This window comes from Saccopteryx leptura, chromosome 1 (assembly GCF_036850995.1).
Source record: "Saccopteryx leptura isolate mSacLep1 chromosome 1, mSacLep1_pri_phased_curated, whole genome shotgun sequence".
Lineage (NCBI taxonomy): Eukaryota > Metazoa > Chordata > Mammalia > Chiroptera > Emballonuridae > Saccopteryx > Saccopteryx leptura.
In genome coordinates this window covers 279,420,713-279,437,169 of record NC_089503.1, presented here as the reverse complement: position 1 = coordinate 279,437,169, position 16,457 = coordinate 279,420,713, and the positions used below count along the sequence as shown (strand labels likewise).

The window sequence follows — 16,457 nt, the reverse complement described above, 5'->3', positions numbered from 1 at the left end:
CACGGTTGTGTCAGCTAGTGCTTGAAACCACGTGAGGCAGAGGCAGATTTAACAGCGGGTGCACCCGGCGCACACCCTGGGCCCCCACTTCTGAAGGACCCCGCAAACCCCAACTTAACACTTTTTTCTAATGACACCAAGTTTGGTTTCATATGTGCAGTTTTAACATTAATAATAGATAATATTTTTTATTTATTTAAAAATATGATTAACATGTATTTTTATTTTCCTTGTCTCTGTCTTTTTTTTTAAGAGGCCCAATATTTTCTTGGGCCCGGGAACTCGACCTTAATCTGCCTCTGATGTAAGACCTAAAATCCCTGATTTAAACCATTTATACCATGGATTCCCTTTCCATCACTCCTTTGTCTCCTTAGTAACCACTCCTACATAGGCACAGACCACATCTACAGCCCCCATTTTATAATGAATAAAATTGATTTGTGAAGAGAGTATTTGATTTTTCTAGAGCATCATATATAGTAGTTAGTTGCAAAGGTGTACCATACATAAAATTCCATTTATTCAAATAATAACTATTATGCTTGCAACAGTTGCCTTTTGATAGATTGAATTGAGAAAGCTTAAATAATTAACAATTTTCAAAATACTGCATAATCATGATTGACACTCATTTTAAGGGCCTTGAGGCTTTGTGACAGTCCCTGGTACCTCTGGAGTTATTAAAGAAAGAAAACTATATTTAACATGATTTCAATGCAAAATGTTCTGTGTAGCTGAGAATAAAGAACAGTTTTTCTCAGTAAGTGGTTCTTCGTGTATTTGGTGAAGGAACCATTGATAAAAGTGACAGAAACTATGAACCTCTTCCCTTACATATTCACATCCATAATAAAATGTTACTTTTTCATTGGGGTTCATTGACCCACTAAAGTGTCAGTTGTGCAAAGCTGACATAAAGTAACTCATTTATTAATCTGAATATGTTCATAACTCTATACATCTTTTTCCTTGCCAAGCTAAATAGGTTTTAGGTACATCACAACGATTATCAGTCTCTAGTCACATTCTGCCTGCAAAGCGAGAATCAAGATGACATTATAATGTCCTTTTATCAGGTGTCTCTTCTCTGCAGGATGCAGGTGGAGCAGAGAAATTGGTTCAGGAGGGATGATTGGTGAGGGAGTGTTGTGCTCAAGAACTCTAGATAGAATTGTCACAGTCCTGCCATTTGGCATTGGCCCTTTCATGCAGCTGCTATTGTAACCTTATTAATAGAGGGAAGGGTGGGATTAGAAATAACTTAGAGCTAGATTAATAAACTGAAAGGAAGAAGTCTGCCTTCTGGATAAATGGCTCCAAAAGACCCTGTATCATTATATATTTTCTAGAATCAGTATTTTGGCTGTTCTACTAAATTTACTGCTAAATACAGTGCCAGGTGCTATGGTTGTTAAATTATTGCTTTTTTCCTGACTCAGAAATAATCGTGATTTTAGCAAGTGTTAAAAGCTTTTACCAAGTGAATATGTGACTAATAGTCATTATTTTATAGTCAAGTGAGCCTCTATGATAAGCCACCCTTTTTTTTTACTACACTGACTAATTGAGTAGTTCAAATATGATGTAATGCCTGTGAAGTGGATCTTCTGGCCGTTTTCGCTGTTAGACACTGGTTTGGTTTGGTGACTCCGATTCAGGGATAGCTGAGAATTCAAACAAGTACCCTAATGAGTCATGTAGTATCCATGTGATATTTTTAGCACGATGTTACACGAGTCTGTAGTAAAGAAAATGTTCTTTCTATACAGGTACAGATATGAAAGGTATTCTTCTTTCTCCAATTCCACTCTTAGCACCTCTCCATGTCTCCCGGAGTCAAACAGTCAATTACCAATCTCAGTTATGGAAAAATCACAATCCAAAATAAATAATGGTAAGATGACTTTGTTTTTACTTTAATGACTGGCAAACTTTTTAAAAAAGACTTTATATATGTGTTAGCCTGGACAAAATATGTATTATTTATTTAATTTTGCTATCAAAAGCTTTACTACTTAAACTGAAATGTTATCATGCAATAAAAATTCCTAGAATAAGCGCACTATGTGATGAGATCCTAAGAATATGCATAGACAATGAAATCTTACAGGACAAGGAGCATCAATTGCTGGTGACTGAGGACAGCTTCCGGCGGTCCCAAACAAAGCAGGTCATGAAATTAGGGTAAAACTGGTTTAGCATTTACAAATCTCAGTTCCTTGCTCAGATGTGAAAGAAAAATATTTTTCCTGAGAATTCAATTTAATTTCTGAGTTCAGCCCCTTTTCATCAAAATGGCAAAACCTTTTTCGCAGTCATTTCCTCCCTGATCTTCACCCTTTTCCTGGGGGCTGCTTTCATTCTAAGGAGGTTACATAATAGTACACGGGGAGTTACAGAAAGGGGAATTTCGGTGTTATCTTAGACATCTGATCCTTCTGGCCAAAGTGTTTGGCCATGCATGTCACCTTGGGGCCATCTTATATCCATGTTTATATTCTTTTTATTATAGTAGTTCCCTCTAAAGCAGAAGTGACTATCTTGGAAACATGGATATAATCCTACTTTCTGCACAAGATAGGAGTCAGGAAATTTTGTTAAGATGATAGAGTTCCATTGTGGCTGATGCACTAACACGGCATTGCTCAGTGTGAGCCACCCTTGGGGATGTGGGCATCATCTCTTCTGTGCTACTGTAGATGTTGGAAATCCTGTGAGAAGCTACAGATAGGGATGCTTAGCTACCCTGTGCAACCATTTCATGTTCACGATCTTGCTACCTCCCTGGTAGAATTTGTGCCTGCTCATGTGGCTCAAGCTGTCCTCAGTCCTGGAGCCCTAAAACCTACCCACAGGTGTTTGCCCTATTTCTGGGGTGCTGCACAGGCGGCACCTCAAACCCCCTCTCTCCATAGTCCTTCTGCATCACGATGCTGTCCTCTTCCCCACCACCCCCATCTCACTCCGTATTCCTAGTCAGGGATGGATTTCTATAAAGTGTGCTAGCCTTTCCTGCTATCTATCCAAATCTTTTATCTGTACCATAACACCCTTCCACTCCTCTAATATCCTCATTAATACTTTCTTTTGAGATGTCTTTTTTTTTCTGGAAGTGAACAGTGGAGGTCTGACTGTTTGAATGAAGGGAAGGACCAGAGGATTAAAAGAAATATAGAAACATGAATGGAGAGAGTGGGAGGACGTACTGGGCATAAAGAATATAATGGATCATACATTTAATTCAGAGGCACATAAAAGGCAAGAAACTGAGCTAAAGGCTTTGAATTTTCATCTGTACCCAATGGACAGTCATTCAAGATATTTTATTTAGTTTTTGTTTTAGACAATCAGGGAAGAGACATGATATAAATGACAATACACCTAATTAAGAAATAGTTAAACCTTTACTGTTAAAAGGAGAAACATGGGGTTTAGAGGTGGTAAATGAAATTTTTTTAAAGAGACAAGTTATTAAGAGCATACAAAGTATAAGTCTCACAAATCAATCCTTTTCTTTCCTTGAAAGTCACAGACATATGTGGACATTAGACATACTGAATACAAGGCTCATCCTAAAGGTGACAGTGGGCTAAATTCAGGACTCTTCTCAAATATGCTCTATGTATGACCCCCCCCCCATTCCCTCCCTAATACTCTAGAGCAGAGGTGTCCAACAGAACTCTGTGATGATGAAAATGCTCTGGGCTGTCCAGTACAGCAGCCATTAGCCACATGTGACCATTAGGCTAGTGTGACTGATAAACTGAATTTTTAGCTTTATGTAATTTGAATTAAATTTCAATAGCCACATGAGGCTTGTGGCTACTATATTGGAAAGCTTCCAATTAACAAGCTTCTTAGAACAACGCCAATAAATATTAGGGCTAGAATTGACATTAGAATCAATTTTTGGAAAAGGAAGCCACATTATATTTTGGGAAATGTAACAGAAATCTAGAGAAGATAAATGAAAAACCCACAGTCCCTTGGCTACATTTCTAGAAATGGCCCCATCAAGACATGACTGCACAATGGTCTTTTTGTTATGCAGTCTGATTCAGCTACATAAAAGCATTCACCCCAGTTCTTCATAACCCGTACTTCACCCTCAAAACTTACTTTAAGGGTTACTGATAGGTGAAAATAACTCCTACTGCATAGGATTTTTAGCAGAGGCAGATTAAGGTCAGTTGAGGCCCTGGGTGCAGAAGAAAATATTGGGTCCCTTAAAAAAAAAGAGAGAGGGAAAACAAAAATACATGTTAACCATATTTTTAAATAAATAAAATATATTATGGACTAGTAATGTTAAAATTGCACATATGAAAGCAAAACTTGGTGTCATTAGAGAAAAGTGTAAAGTTGGGGTTTTGCGGGAACTGTAGAAATTGAAGCCATGCCAGGGCACGCACCCGGTGCGCCCGCCATTGAATCTGCCTCTGGTTATTAGGAGAATCCATTTACAAACACCTACGATCAGCTTAGCCCAGTGGCTGGCAGAAAGGACACATTCAGCAGTGGTGGTTGTTGGAAGTTGTTAATACTGTAGTATCCTTTTTATTAAAGTGACTGAACTCTTCAAAGTATATTTCATTTGTGATATGGGAGTAATTATCCAACTTCACATATTTATATTAAGATGTGACTTTTATAAAAGCATTTTTAAATTGTTGGCTTTGAATTTCATGCTAAAAACACTATCAAAGGTTCTTTTTGTTGGAATACTCATGATACTAAAGCTTATAGAGCTTTTTAGTTTTTATATGAATTGTTTCCTAAACATGAGCCCTAAAAATGCTTATTCACTGTTTAACAATTGTAATTATAGGCAGTACTAGCTACCCAAATTTTAAGTATCATCCATATAAAAATTTGAATTTTATATAAAACAATCAGCAATAAAATTACAAGTGATTTCTGCTAAAAAAAAAAAAATAGAAAAGTTTAAAGATTAAGTTAAAACGAGCCTTTGTTCAAATTTCATGTTTTGTCCTAAACAGGAGAATATTGGATGTTATTGGAGTGTAGGAATTCCAAGAACTTTGCCTAAGTATGAATAAAAGGAAGAGAGAAAATAAGAAGTAAAGGAACAGGAACAAGAGGCAGTAAATAGCGTTCCTTGGTCAAAGTCTCTGGGGGCTCTACACTACCTGGACTGTTAAAGTAAAAAAATTTCCAAGTCTTACTCAAGCCTATCAACTTATGTCTGTGGCTTATTTTACTTCTGCATTCTAAACCAATTTTAGGACAACTTGTAGAAATGCAGAATAAATATTTAATAGTAATCTGATTTCAATTATCTTGTTTGCTTTTCTTTCAAGAATGTGGAATTGATAGCAGCTCCTCCCTGTGGGTTTATGTTTTCCTGGGGAATCTTCTTCGTGGAGTTGGAGAAACTCCCATTCAGCCTCTGGGCATTGCCTACCTTGATGACTTTGCCAGTGAAGACAATGCGGCTTTCTATATTGGTAATACCCACCTCATTTATCCTCTTGGGAAGCAGCGTACCTGGGTTTCTCAACTCCATTCTAAACTAAATTGTGTGTGGAAGGTTTTTAACTTCATACCCAGCTACTTTATTCAGTTCACACATTTCTGAAGTCCATACTGGGGATCTGAATAATATAGACTCTTCAATTAGAGGGTCCTATTGTATTAGGGAAAGAACATCTGATTAAAAAAAAAAAAAAGAACTGCAAGCTCAACAGCAATGATAGATGACCTTATGTAAGTATATCCATAGACTTTATGGACTGCTGAAGCATTTAGGTCAGGGGTCTCAAACTCAACTCAGCATGTGGGCTGCAGAGCAAGATCACAGCCGTTCGGCGGGCCGCACTAGGTCTACAAAGGCAACTGTTATGCAACACTTTTCTCACTGCAGTTGAAAACAAAAAAAAATCAGTACAACAAGCACAATCGTACATGCAGTTTACTCAGTGTCACAAAACGACCAGAAACTGTAGTTCGCATCACAACTGCTGTTAACTAAGCTAATATCTAGCTAGGATGCTAGAGAAATGAAAAATACAAGTAGGCCCCTAGGCTTACTTAATTTTATCCAAAATATTTTGAACTTCGTGGATTAGTCTGCGGGCCGCACAAAATTGTTCGGCCGGCCGCGAGTTTGAGACCCCTGATTTAGGTGATATATCTATATCTGTATTATCTATATCTATAGCTATATATCTATATCATCTATATATCTGAATCTATATGGGGGGATAGAGAGAGAGAGACCCAGTGTTGTTTTCTTACTATGAGGTAATTAATGCCTTTAAAATGTTTATTCTACTTACAGGGCTGAGAAGGACTTATTTCTTAATTTAATGAGGTCAAAAAATTGATCAGTTAAGTAAGTGCACATAAGTAAAGAGTTGATAAATATTGTCAGCCCCTAACCAGATCTCATTCACATTTCACATTTAAAATGTATCAATTTACAATAGAAAAGCAATGTCACCTTGCCCGACCTGTGGTGGTTCAGTGGACAAAGTGTGGACCTAGAACACTGAGGCCGCCAGTTTGAAGCCCTGAGCTTGCCTGGTCAAGGCACATGTGAAAAGCAACTGCCAGGAGTTGATGCTTCTGATGCTTCCCACTTCTCCCCCCTTCTCTCTCTCTTTCCTCTCTCTAAAATCAATAAATAAAATCTTTCTTTTAAATGTCACCTTATATTTTTATTTTAATTTTTTTTCTTCTTTTGGTGAAGGGTGTGTGCAGACGGTTGCAATTATAGGACCGATCTTTGGCTTCCTGCTAGGCTCGTTATGTGCCAAACTGTATGTTGACATTGGCTTCGTAAACCTAGGTAAGAGAGCTTATTGTTATTTATTTTATTTTAACTTTTTAATGGGATGATTTAGAAAAAGCAAGTTGACTTTTTATAAAATGACAGGATAGTAATCTTTTATAAAATGAAATTAACCCCCGAAAAACTTATTGTTGATAGTTTCATCATACACATTCATAAATGGAATATGAAAACTAGGTGGTTATTAGAACCGGATGATCCATGGTTTGTTATTCAAATGTATCCTATTTCACTTCTGGTTAGCCATTTCAAACACATTCTAGCATAGTTATGACTAAAAATTGTGGCTCCTTGTTGGCTCTTGTTGGTTTCAGGTGTATCAACATTTATTAGAGTCACATCAATTGATACTATATTTGTTAACTTCCCAGAAAGACCAAGGATTGTCAGTCTTCTGGTGACCAAAATCTCTCTTTGCTATACTTTTTCTTTTTTTAGGTGGCAGCATCTGTGATGAGACTAGTTTTTCTTCTGGGGTCATGCTTGTGTAGGGAATAAATGGGGACCTTATTTTCCAGAACTAGTCATTCATTTCTTTAAATTCTGGAATTGCATTTTGAAATAATTGTGTTAAAACAGAAGGTAAAACTCTTGCACTAGTTCTTCTTCTTCAATCAAATAAACAGGTATATTTAAATTTATTTATTTATTTATTCATTATTAATTCATTAACCTCCAAATTTAATTTACAAGTACTTTACCCCAGATGCTATTTTACCTCAGTGAACAAAATAGCTGGGTTTATTGACTCCTTAAATTTTAAAAGCCAGTCACAGAGACTGATATAGATAATAGAGCATTGGTGTGGTGAGCGGTACAGAAGAAAATGGTTGAGAAGAAGCAATAAGGATCAGCAGGAAACTAGTATCAACATTTTACCGAGTAGAATGTGGTGGTAATTGAACCTACTAGTCAAAGGACAGGTGCTTATTTTGTTGCTCTTATAGAAGGGAGTGGAGGTAGAGTAGAATAATATGTTTTTATTTTAAGGATTTTATATATTGATTTGAGAGAGAGAGAGGAGTGGTGGGGGAGGGAAGGAGGAAGCATCAACTCATAGGTAGTTGCTTCTCACATGTGCCTTGAGCAGGCAAGCCCAGGGTTTTGAATTAGCAACCTCAGCATTCCAGGTTGACCCTTTATCCACTGTTCCACCATAGGTCAGGCCAAGTAATACGTTTTATAGGTTCTTATATTTAAAAAATACCACTTGGTTTGGTTCAAGAACTTTGTCAATGCTTACCTTTTAGTCAAATGAGAAATGGTGTTAAAAATAAAGTTTTGACCTGCTGGGTGGCTCAGATAGAGTGCCATCCCGGCACACTGAGGTTGCAGGTTCAATCCCTATTCAGAGCATATAAGGGATACAGCCAATGAGTATACAGCTAAAGGGAACAACTAAATAGAACAACAAGTTGATGCTTCTCTCTCCCTCTCTCTCATTCTCTCCCTCCCTCTCCCATTCCTCTCTCTAAAATCAATGGAAAAATTTTTTTTAATAAAAATAAAGATTTTACAATCAAATTTTGATGTTTTATTTATACATACAAATCTTGCTTTAGACCTACAATAACTCAGAAGTATTGTTAAACATCATTGAATAAATAGCATTGCATTCACAGTGCTTCAGACCGGATCTGGGCCAGAGGGTACAGAATAGAGCTCTTGCTTTGAGTGAAATCTTAGACGTCCAATATGTCAGTCAGAGGAAGTGGCACTGATACGGCGTAACTAGCAGAAGGTTTTGAACACTCCTAACTGTCCCTCACATGTTGCTGTCCCCTGCCGTGGGTCCAGGGTCCCTCTGCAGAACCCCAGAGCAGAGTTTAGAAACTGTGGCTTCCCTTCCAGTGTCTAGACTCTATCATTTTAACCTGAGGAAAAACAGAAAGAAATCATCAGGCTCCAGCCTCTTTCAAAATACAAGATAATGATGTTCAGATTAGAAAAAGTGATATATGAATTATTAGGTATTTTGGTAATGGGATCAAGCTAATGCTAGACTTTAAAAAAAAAAAGAGGCTTATTTTAGCATATTAACTTTGCTGTGTATGCTACTTACTATCCTCCCTCTTTTTCAGATCATGTAACCATTACCCCAAAGGATCCTCAGTGGGTAGGTGCCTGGTGGCTTGGTTACCTAATCTCAGGAGTCATAAGTCTTCTTGCAGCTCTACCTTTCTGGTGTTTACCAAAGAGTCTTCTGAGTCCCCAAAGTAGAGAAGATTCTAGTTCCACCTCTGAGAAGTCCAAGTTTATTATGGATGATCACACAGAGTACCAAACACCTCATAGAGAAAACGCAAAAATAGTGGAAATGGCAAGAGGTGAGCCAGGTTCTCCTTGATTTTGAAACACTTTTCATTTTTCTGTTTGGACTTTATGGGGGACCTATAAGGAATACCCCTCTCTCCCCCTCATGTGTCCAGGAAAAAAAATTGAAAAACTAAACAGGAAGCAGAAAAGAAGGTTTAAAAGTAAGTTTTATTACTGGAAAACAATTGAGGAACATGACCCAAAGTCTTGGTAACCTCTCTTGCTGACAACCGCCCCCTCATACCTCCTCAGTGTGGGCCTTACAGCTGCCCTACAGGAATGCTCGTTCAACACCAGTCTCAGTGAACAGGAAAAAAAAAGGGTGTATCTTCAGGGCTGTGGCCCTTAAAAAGAAAGATGAGCTCCACCCATTTAAAAAATGCTTAGCAGTGCATGCCTCCCACCAATGATGAAAGGAGTGAGTATGGTGTGGGGAAAACCACGTGTTCTAGTGAATTTCCTCCACATGGTAATGAGTATCCATGAGAAAGATTGGTTCCCCACAGTTGGTTCTGGAAGGGCACCAGCAAGTGATGTTTATATTTGTAGAAAATCTCCATGTTTCTAATGGTTTGGCTGCAAAATAGGAAGAAGGGAGAATGTGAAAGCTCATTTCTTACATGAAAGTTCATACATTAAGTGGTGACAACATTCATATATCTTGCCTTGTAACCATGACCCAAGCTTGAAGAATAGACCAGAAAACTGAAGTTCTTACTGTGCCTGTGACTCTCTGCACTGAACTGAAGGAGTGCTTCATTCTTCCTGCCTTTACCCCACATCAGTTAAAGGAATCTGTTTTTGTCTGACTTATACCTTTGATTATAGCATAGCTTTTATGCTGTAGAAGCAATTTACAGCTAGATCTGAACTAACCAGATCTCATCCTTGCCTCGGGCCAATGGCTTAATATCTATAGTGTGCAGGCATACCACACTATGACTGCAGTTGCTAACTATGACAGTGAGTGGGACAGCCATCCAAGCCTGCTGCTAAGGCTCCATCTTCTGCCAAGGGTGAGTGTTTTAATCACTCCATGGTTGTTGTTTTTTCTTACAGATTTTCTTCCATCACTGAAGAACCTTTTTGGAAATCCAGTGTACTTCTTATATTTGTGTGCAAGCACCGTTCAATTCAATTCTTTATTTGGCATGGTGACATATAAGCCAAAGTACATTGAGCAACAGTATGGGCAGTCATCCTCTAAGGCCAACTTTGTAATCGGTAAGTTCATCTGTCCTTCATGCTTGCCAATAGGTACTATCAGCTGCATCATATTAACTCATAGTACTTTGAGAGAAAATTGTTCCAATATTTAGATGGAAAGTAATTTATGGCATTTTTAAAATATGAGTCAAGTGAGTAAAAATAATCAAGCAGAGTAAATTTAAATAGTCTGTGGTACAAGTTTCTAGCAAAAATTACTTACAACTATGGGGGAGTGACCATGAGAATACCACATGCATTTTATTAGGAGATTGTTAATACTGGAAATTTACATTTCAAGTGTAGCCAAAATCTCATCTCAGTGGACATTTTACCTGGAAACTTTATAGGATTATGAAAAGGGAGAATTTATATAGGTTAAAGGTGATCATTACAAAACAAAGTTTGTATTCACTTAGTCAAAAGACTTCTAATTCCTGGCATTTGGGTTATTTAAAGGGGCTGTGCATAGCAGTACAGTCAATAATGAGAAATATTGACTGTATATTCAGGGCAAAGAAGAGAAGGAAAACCAAAATCTACAAATGCATGAACTGGATACCTGGATTAGCTACTTTATTTATTTTTATTTTTTCTTCTTTTCCAAGTGAGAGGAGGGGAGATACAGAGACAGACTCCTGCATGTGCCCAGACTGGGATCCATCCTGCAAACCCTGTCTGGGGCAATGCTCTGCCCATCTGGGGTCATGCTCACAACTGAGCTCCCTGCAATGCCCAAGGCAGAGGTTCCACAGAGCCATACTCAGTGCCCGGGGCCAATGTGCTTGAACCAATTGAGCCATGGCTGTGGGAGGAGAAGAGAGAGAGAACCAGAGAGAGAGAGAAGGGATAGGGGTGGAGAAGCTGGTGGTCACCTCTCCTGTGTGCCCTGACCAGAAATTAAATGGGGACATCAACACACCAGCCCAATGCTCCACTGACCAGGGCCAACTGACCAGGGCCTGGATTAGCTACTTTAATCTTAATTTAATGCTACTGTTTCTAGACATAAAATATATTCCATTTTTTAACATTCTCCTTTATGATAGGAGACTCCAATGATTTAAAATCACTTATTCTTCTTAAAATATTTAAAGAATTGCTCTAAGTATATGTCTCTTAAAGAAACCTTGGGGATGGGCATGTTGAGCCTATTTTAGGCTATGTAATTTTCCTGTAACATCTGGGATAATGGGCACTTAGCAGATGCTAACCTAATGGACTTTGTTTAGACTGTTCTTCCTCTAAATTGTAAATATTCAGGCTACACCATGGAACTTTATCTTTCAATGTTAATTGGTTCAAATTAATTTATTTTATTAATTTCCAGTTGACTGAAGAAATATTTTAGGTCCATTAGTGCCAGTCAGTGCTTTAAAATCACTTTATGAAGAATACCAAAGAAATAAAAATGACTCATGCTTTTTATTTTATTTTAAAATATCCTTTGTGTTTATTGTGATATACTTACAAGCACAGATAAACCTACAAACCTTAAATGTACATAGTTGAGTTAAATAAGTGTTTACACATATATATCTGTGTAGTAAACTTTGTCCAGGTTTATTTATAAAAACAAAAAGTTTTTTTCAATTTTTATTAATTTTGAATTTATTGTGTTTATATATCAATAAATTTAAGTGTCCCACTGAATATAACTCTCTCACCCCCTGTCCCTGAGTCCCTTTTTATACCCCCTTTTCCCTCTCCCTCTGATTCCCTCCCCCCTTCCTCCTAGGATTTGCTGTTCTGTTATCTATATCTCTGTTATGTGCATATAGTTTCACTAATCCTTTTACCTTCTCTAATACCATTCCCTCATCCCCCTTTCCTCTGACTGCTGTCCCTCTGATCCCTGTGACCCCACCTCTGCCTCTATTCTGTTCCTCAGTTTACTTTGTTCATGAGATACCACATATATGTAAGATTATATAATATTTTTCTTTCTATGCTTGGCTTATTTCACCTAGCATAATAATCTCCAGGTCCATTCATGCTGTCACAAAAGGTAAGATTACCTCCTTTTTTCACAGCCACATAGTATTCCATTGTGTGTATGTATCGCAGCTTTTTAATCCACCCATCCAATGATTCCAGATCTTGGCTATTGTAAACAACACTGCAATAAACATGGGAGTGCTTATCTTCTTCTGAATCAGTGATTTGGTATTCTTAGGATATATTCCTAAAAGTGGGATAGCTGTGTCAAAAGGCAGTTCCATTTTTAATATTTTGAGGAAGCCCCATACAATTCTCCACAGTGGCTGTACCAATCTGCATTCCCACCAGCAGTGCAGGAGGGTTCCCTATTCTTCACACCCTCACTAGCACTTATTGTGTGTTATTTTGTTAATGAACGCCATTCTGACAGGTGTGGAGTGGTATCTCATTGTGGTTTTAATTTGCATTTCTCTAGTCTAATGATTAGTGATGTTGAACATTTTTTCATAAGCCTATTGGACATTTGTATGTCCTCCTTAAAGTGTCTATTCAGTTTTTTTGCCCATTTTTTTTCAATTTGCAAGGCATCTTTTATTAGGTTTTATGTTCCCATATGGTTAAAGTCTATTTCAAGGTTATACACAATCTTAATCTATGAGCTGCCTTTTTATTCAAACCTCTTGACATTTTAATTCTTGTAATTTCATAGTAAACTTGCATCTCTGAACTAATTCTCTTTATGTTACATTTTCTTCATTTAAATGTAAACTTTCAAAGTACTTTGTCAATTTACTGAATACAGTCCATTGATGTAGTGATTTGGGGAGCATTAAATCTATACAGTCAGGAAAAAATCAATTGCTTTACAAAATCACTCTTTTCATTCAGTGAGCTAACAACTCTTACCCTTTTTGATAATACATATGTATATATGATTTAAATGCTGACATGTTAAGATACTAACATATTTAAATGCTATTACAAATGCAGTCATTCTTGATTATCATTATAACAGTATAACTGTTGGCTATCCTTTATTTTTCTTTCTTTTTTCTTTCTCTGATTTATCAAACTCTCTTATTCACTCTAAAGATATAAGGTTGATTTCTTTGTGTGTTTTGTTGTTTTTTTGTATTTTTCTTCTCTTTTTTATTATTACTAATTTTAATGGGATGACATTGATAAAACAGGGTACATATGTTCAGTGACAACATCTCCAGGTTATTTTGACATTAGACTATGTTGCATACCCATCATCCAAAGTCAAATTATCTTCTGTCACCTTCTATCTGGTTTTCTTTGTACCCCTCACCACCACCACCACCCTGTAACCACCACCCTCTTGTCCATGTCTCTGAGTTTCATTTTTATGTCCCACCTATGTATGGAATCAAATGGTTCTTACTTTTTTCTGATTTACTTATTTCACTCAGTATAATGTTATCAAGGCCCATCCATGTTGTTGTAAATGATCCGATGTCATTAGTTCTTATGGCTGAGCAGTATTCCATAGTATATATGTACCAAAGCTTTTTAATCCACTCGTCCACTGACGGACACTTGGGCTGTTTCCATTTCTTCGCTATTGTGAACAATGCTGCCATAAACATGGGGGTGCATTTCTCCTTTTGAAACAGTGCTATGGTGTTCTTGGGGTATATTCGCAAAAGTGGGATAGCTGGGTCAAAAGGCAGTTTGATTTTTAATTTTTTTGAGGAATCTCCATACTGTTTTTGACAGTGGCTGCACCAGTCTGCATTCCCACCAGCAGTGCAGGAGGGTGCCCTTTTCTCCACATCCACGCCAGCACTTATTCTGTGTTGTTATTTTTAATGAGCGCCATTCTGACTGGTATGAGGTGATATTGCATTGTGGTTTTAATTTGCACTTCTCTAATGATTAGTGATGTTGAGCATTTTTTCATATGCCTATTGGCCATCTGTATATCCTCTTTGGAGAAGTGTCTATTCATTTCTTTTGCCCATTTTTTGATTGGATTGTTTATCTTCCTGGTGTTGAGTTTTACAAGTTCTTTATAAATTTTGGTTATTAACCCCTTATCAGATGTATTGTCGAATATGTTAACCAATTGTGCAGTTTGTCTTTTTATTCTGTTCTTATTGTCTTTAGCTATGCAAAAGCTTTTTAGTTTGATTTAGTCCCATTTGTTTATCCTGTCTTTTATTTCACTTGCCTGTGGAGATAAATCAGCAAATATATTGCTGCAAGAGATCTCGGAGAACTTACTGCCTATGTTTTCTTCTAAGAAGCATTTGGTTTCACGGCTTACATTTAAGTCTTTTATCCATTTTGACTTTATTTTTGTGAATGGTGTAAGTTGGTGGTCTAGTTTCATTTTTTACAGGTGGATGTCCAATTTTCCCAACGCCATTTGTTAAAGAGGCTGTCTTTACTCCATTGTATGCTCTTACCACCTTTGTCAAATATCAGTTGTCCATAAAAGTGTGGGTTTATTTCTGGGTTCTGGGTTCTGTTCCATTGATCTATATGCCTGTTCTTATGCCAGTACCAGCCTGTTTTGAGTACAATGGCCTTGTAGTATAACTTGATATCAGGAAGTGTGATGCCTCCCACTTTATTCTGATTGCCGAGGGTATTTGTGTTCTTCTTTGGTTCCATATAAATTTTTGGAATATGAATTCTATATCTTTAAAGTATGTCATTGATATTTTACTTGGTATTGCATTGAATTTATAAATTTATTTGGGTAATATAGACACTTTAATGATTTTTATTCTTTCCAACCATGAGTATGGTATATGCTTCCACTTGTTTGTATCTTCCTTGATTTCTTTTATCTATGTTTTATAACTTTCCAAGTACAAGTCTTTAATCTCCTTGGTTAAATTTATTCCTAAGTACTTTATTTTTTTGGTTGCAATAGTGCAGGGGATTGTTTCTTTAATTTCTCTTTATGACAGTTCATAGTTGATGTAAAAAAATGCCTCTGATTTCTGAGTATTAATTTTATATCCTGCCACTTTGCTGAATTCATTTATCAGGTCCAGTAGTTTTTTGACTGTGACTTTAGGATTTTCTATATACAATATCATATCATCTGCAAATAATAATAGTTTTACTTCTTCTTTTCCAGTTTGGATGCCTTTTATTTCTTCTTCTTGTCTGATTGCTGTGGCTAGGACTTCCAGAACTATGTTGAACAGGTGTTGAAAGAGGGCACCCCTGCTTTGTTCCTGATCTTAAGGGGATTGCTTTTAATTTTTGTCCATTGAGTATGATGTTGGCTGTGGGTATATCATAGATGGCCTTTGTCATGTTGAGGTATGTTCCCTGTATTCCCACTTTGCTGAGAGTTTTGATCATGAATGGGTGCTGGATTTTATCAAATGCTTTTTCTGCATCTATTGAAATCATCATTTTGTTTTTCTCCTTCCTTTTGTTTATATGATGAATCACGTTGATTGATTTGCGAATATTGTACCACATCAGGAAATGTGATGCCTCCCACTTTATTCTGATTGATAAATCCCACTTGATCATGATGTATGATTTTTCCATATATTGCTGGATCCAGTTTGCTAATATTTTGTTGAATATTTCAGCATCTAAACTTATCAAGTATATTGACCTATAATGTTCTTTCTTTGTGTTGTCTTTGCCTGGTTTTGGAATCAGAATTATACTCACCTCATAAAAGGAGCTTGGAAGTCTTCCTTCCTCTTGAATTTTTTGAAATAGCTTGAAAAGGATAGGAGTTAGTTCTTTGAATATTTGGTAGAATTCAATTGTGAAGCCATCAGGCCCAGGACTTTCCTTTGTTGGAAGTCTTTTGATAATTGTTTTAATCTCCTTTGTTGTAATTAGTCTGTTTAGGTTTTCTGATTCTTCCAGATTAATTTTTGGAAGATTATATGTTTCAAGGAATTTGTCCATTTCATCTAGATTGTCTTAATTTTTTGGCATACAGTTCTTACAATATTTTGTATTTCTGTTGTGTCAGTTGTTATTTCTCCACTCTCATTTCTAATTTTATTTTTTTGAGTCCTCTCTTTTTTTTTCTTGGTGAGTCTGGTTAAAGATTCATCGATCTTGTTTACCTTTTCTTTTTCTTTTTCTTTTTTTTTTTTTCATTTTTCTGAAGCTGGAAACAGGGAGAGACAGTCAGACAGACTCCCGCATGCGCCTGACCGGGATC

At 36.9% G+C, this 16,457-nt stretch overlaps 1 protein-coding gene across 3 annotated transcripts in view; it reads left to right on the top strand.

Annotated features, from left to right (window-relative positions):
- Positions 1–16,457, top strand: part of SLCO1C1 (solute carrier organic anion transporter family member 1C1) — a 64,713-nt gene that overhangs the window by 25,295 nt on the left and 22,961 nt on the right. For all 3 annotated transcript variants that reach the window (XM_066354813.1, XM_066354832.1, XM_066354823.1), the window contains 5 exons: positions 1,773–1,897; positions 5,325–5,471; positions 6,716–6,814; positions 8,899–9,144; positions 10,193–10,357. In XM_066354813.1, the coding sequence (XP_066210910.1) occupies positions 1,773–1,897; positions 5,325–5,471; positions 6,716–6,814; positions 8,899–9,144; positions 10,193–10,357 (782 nt within the window). The remainder of the gene's footprint in view (positions 1–1,772; positions 1,898–5,324; positions 5,472–6,715; positions 6,815–8,898; positions 9,145–10,192; positions 10,358–16,457) is intronic.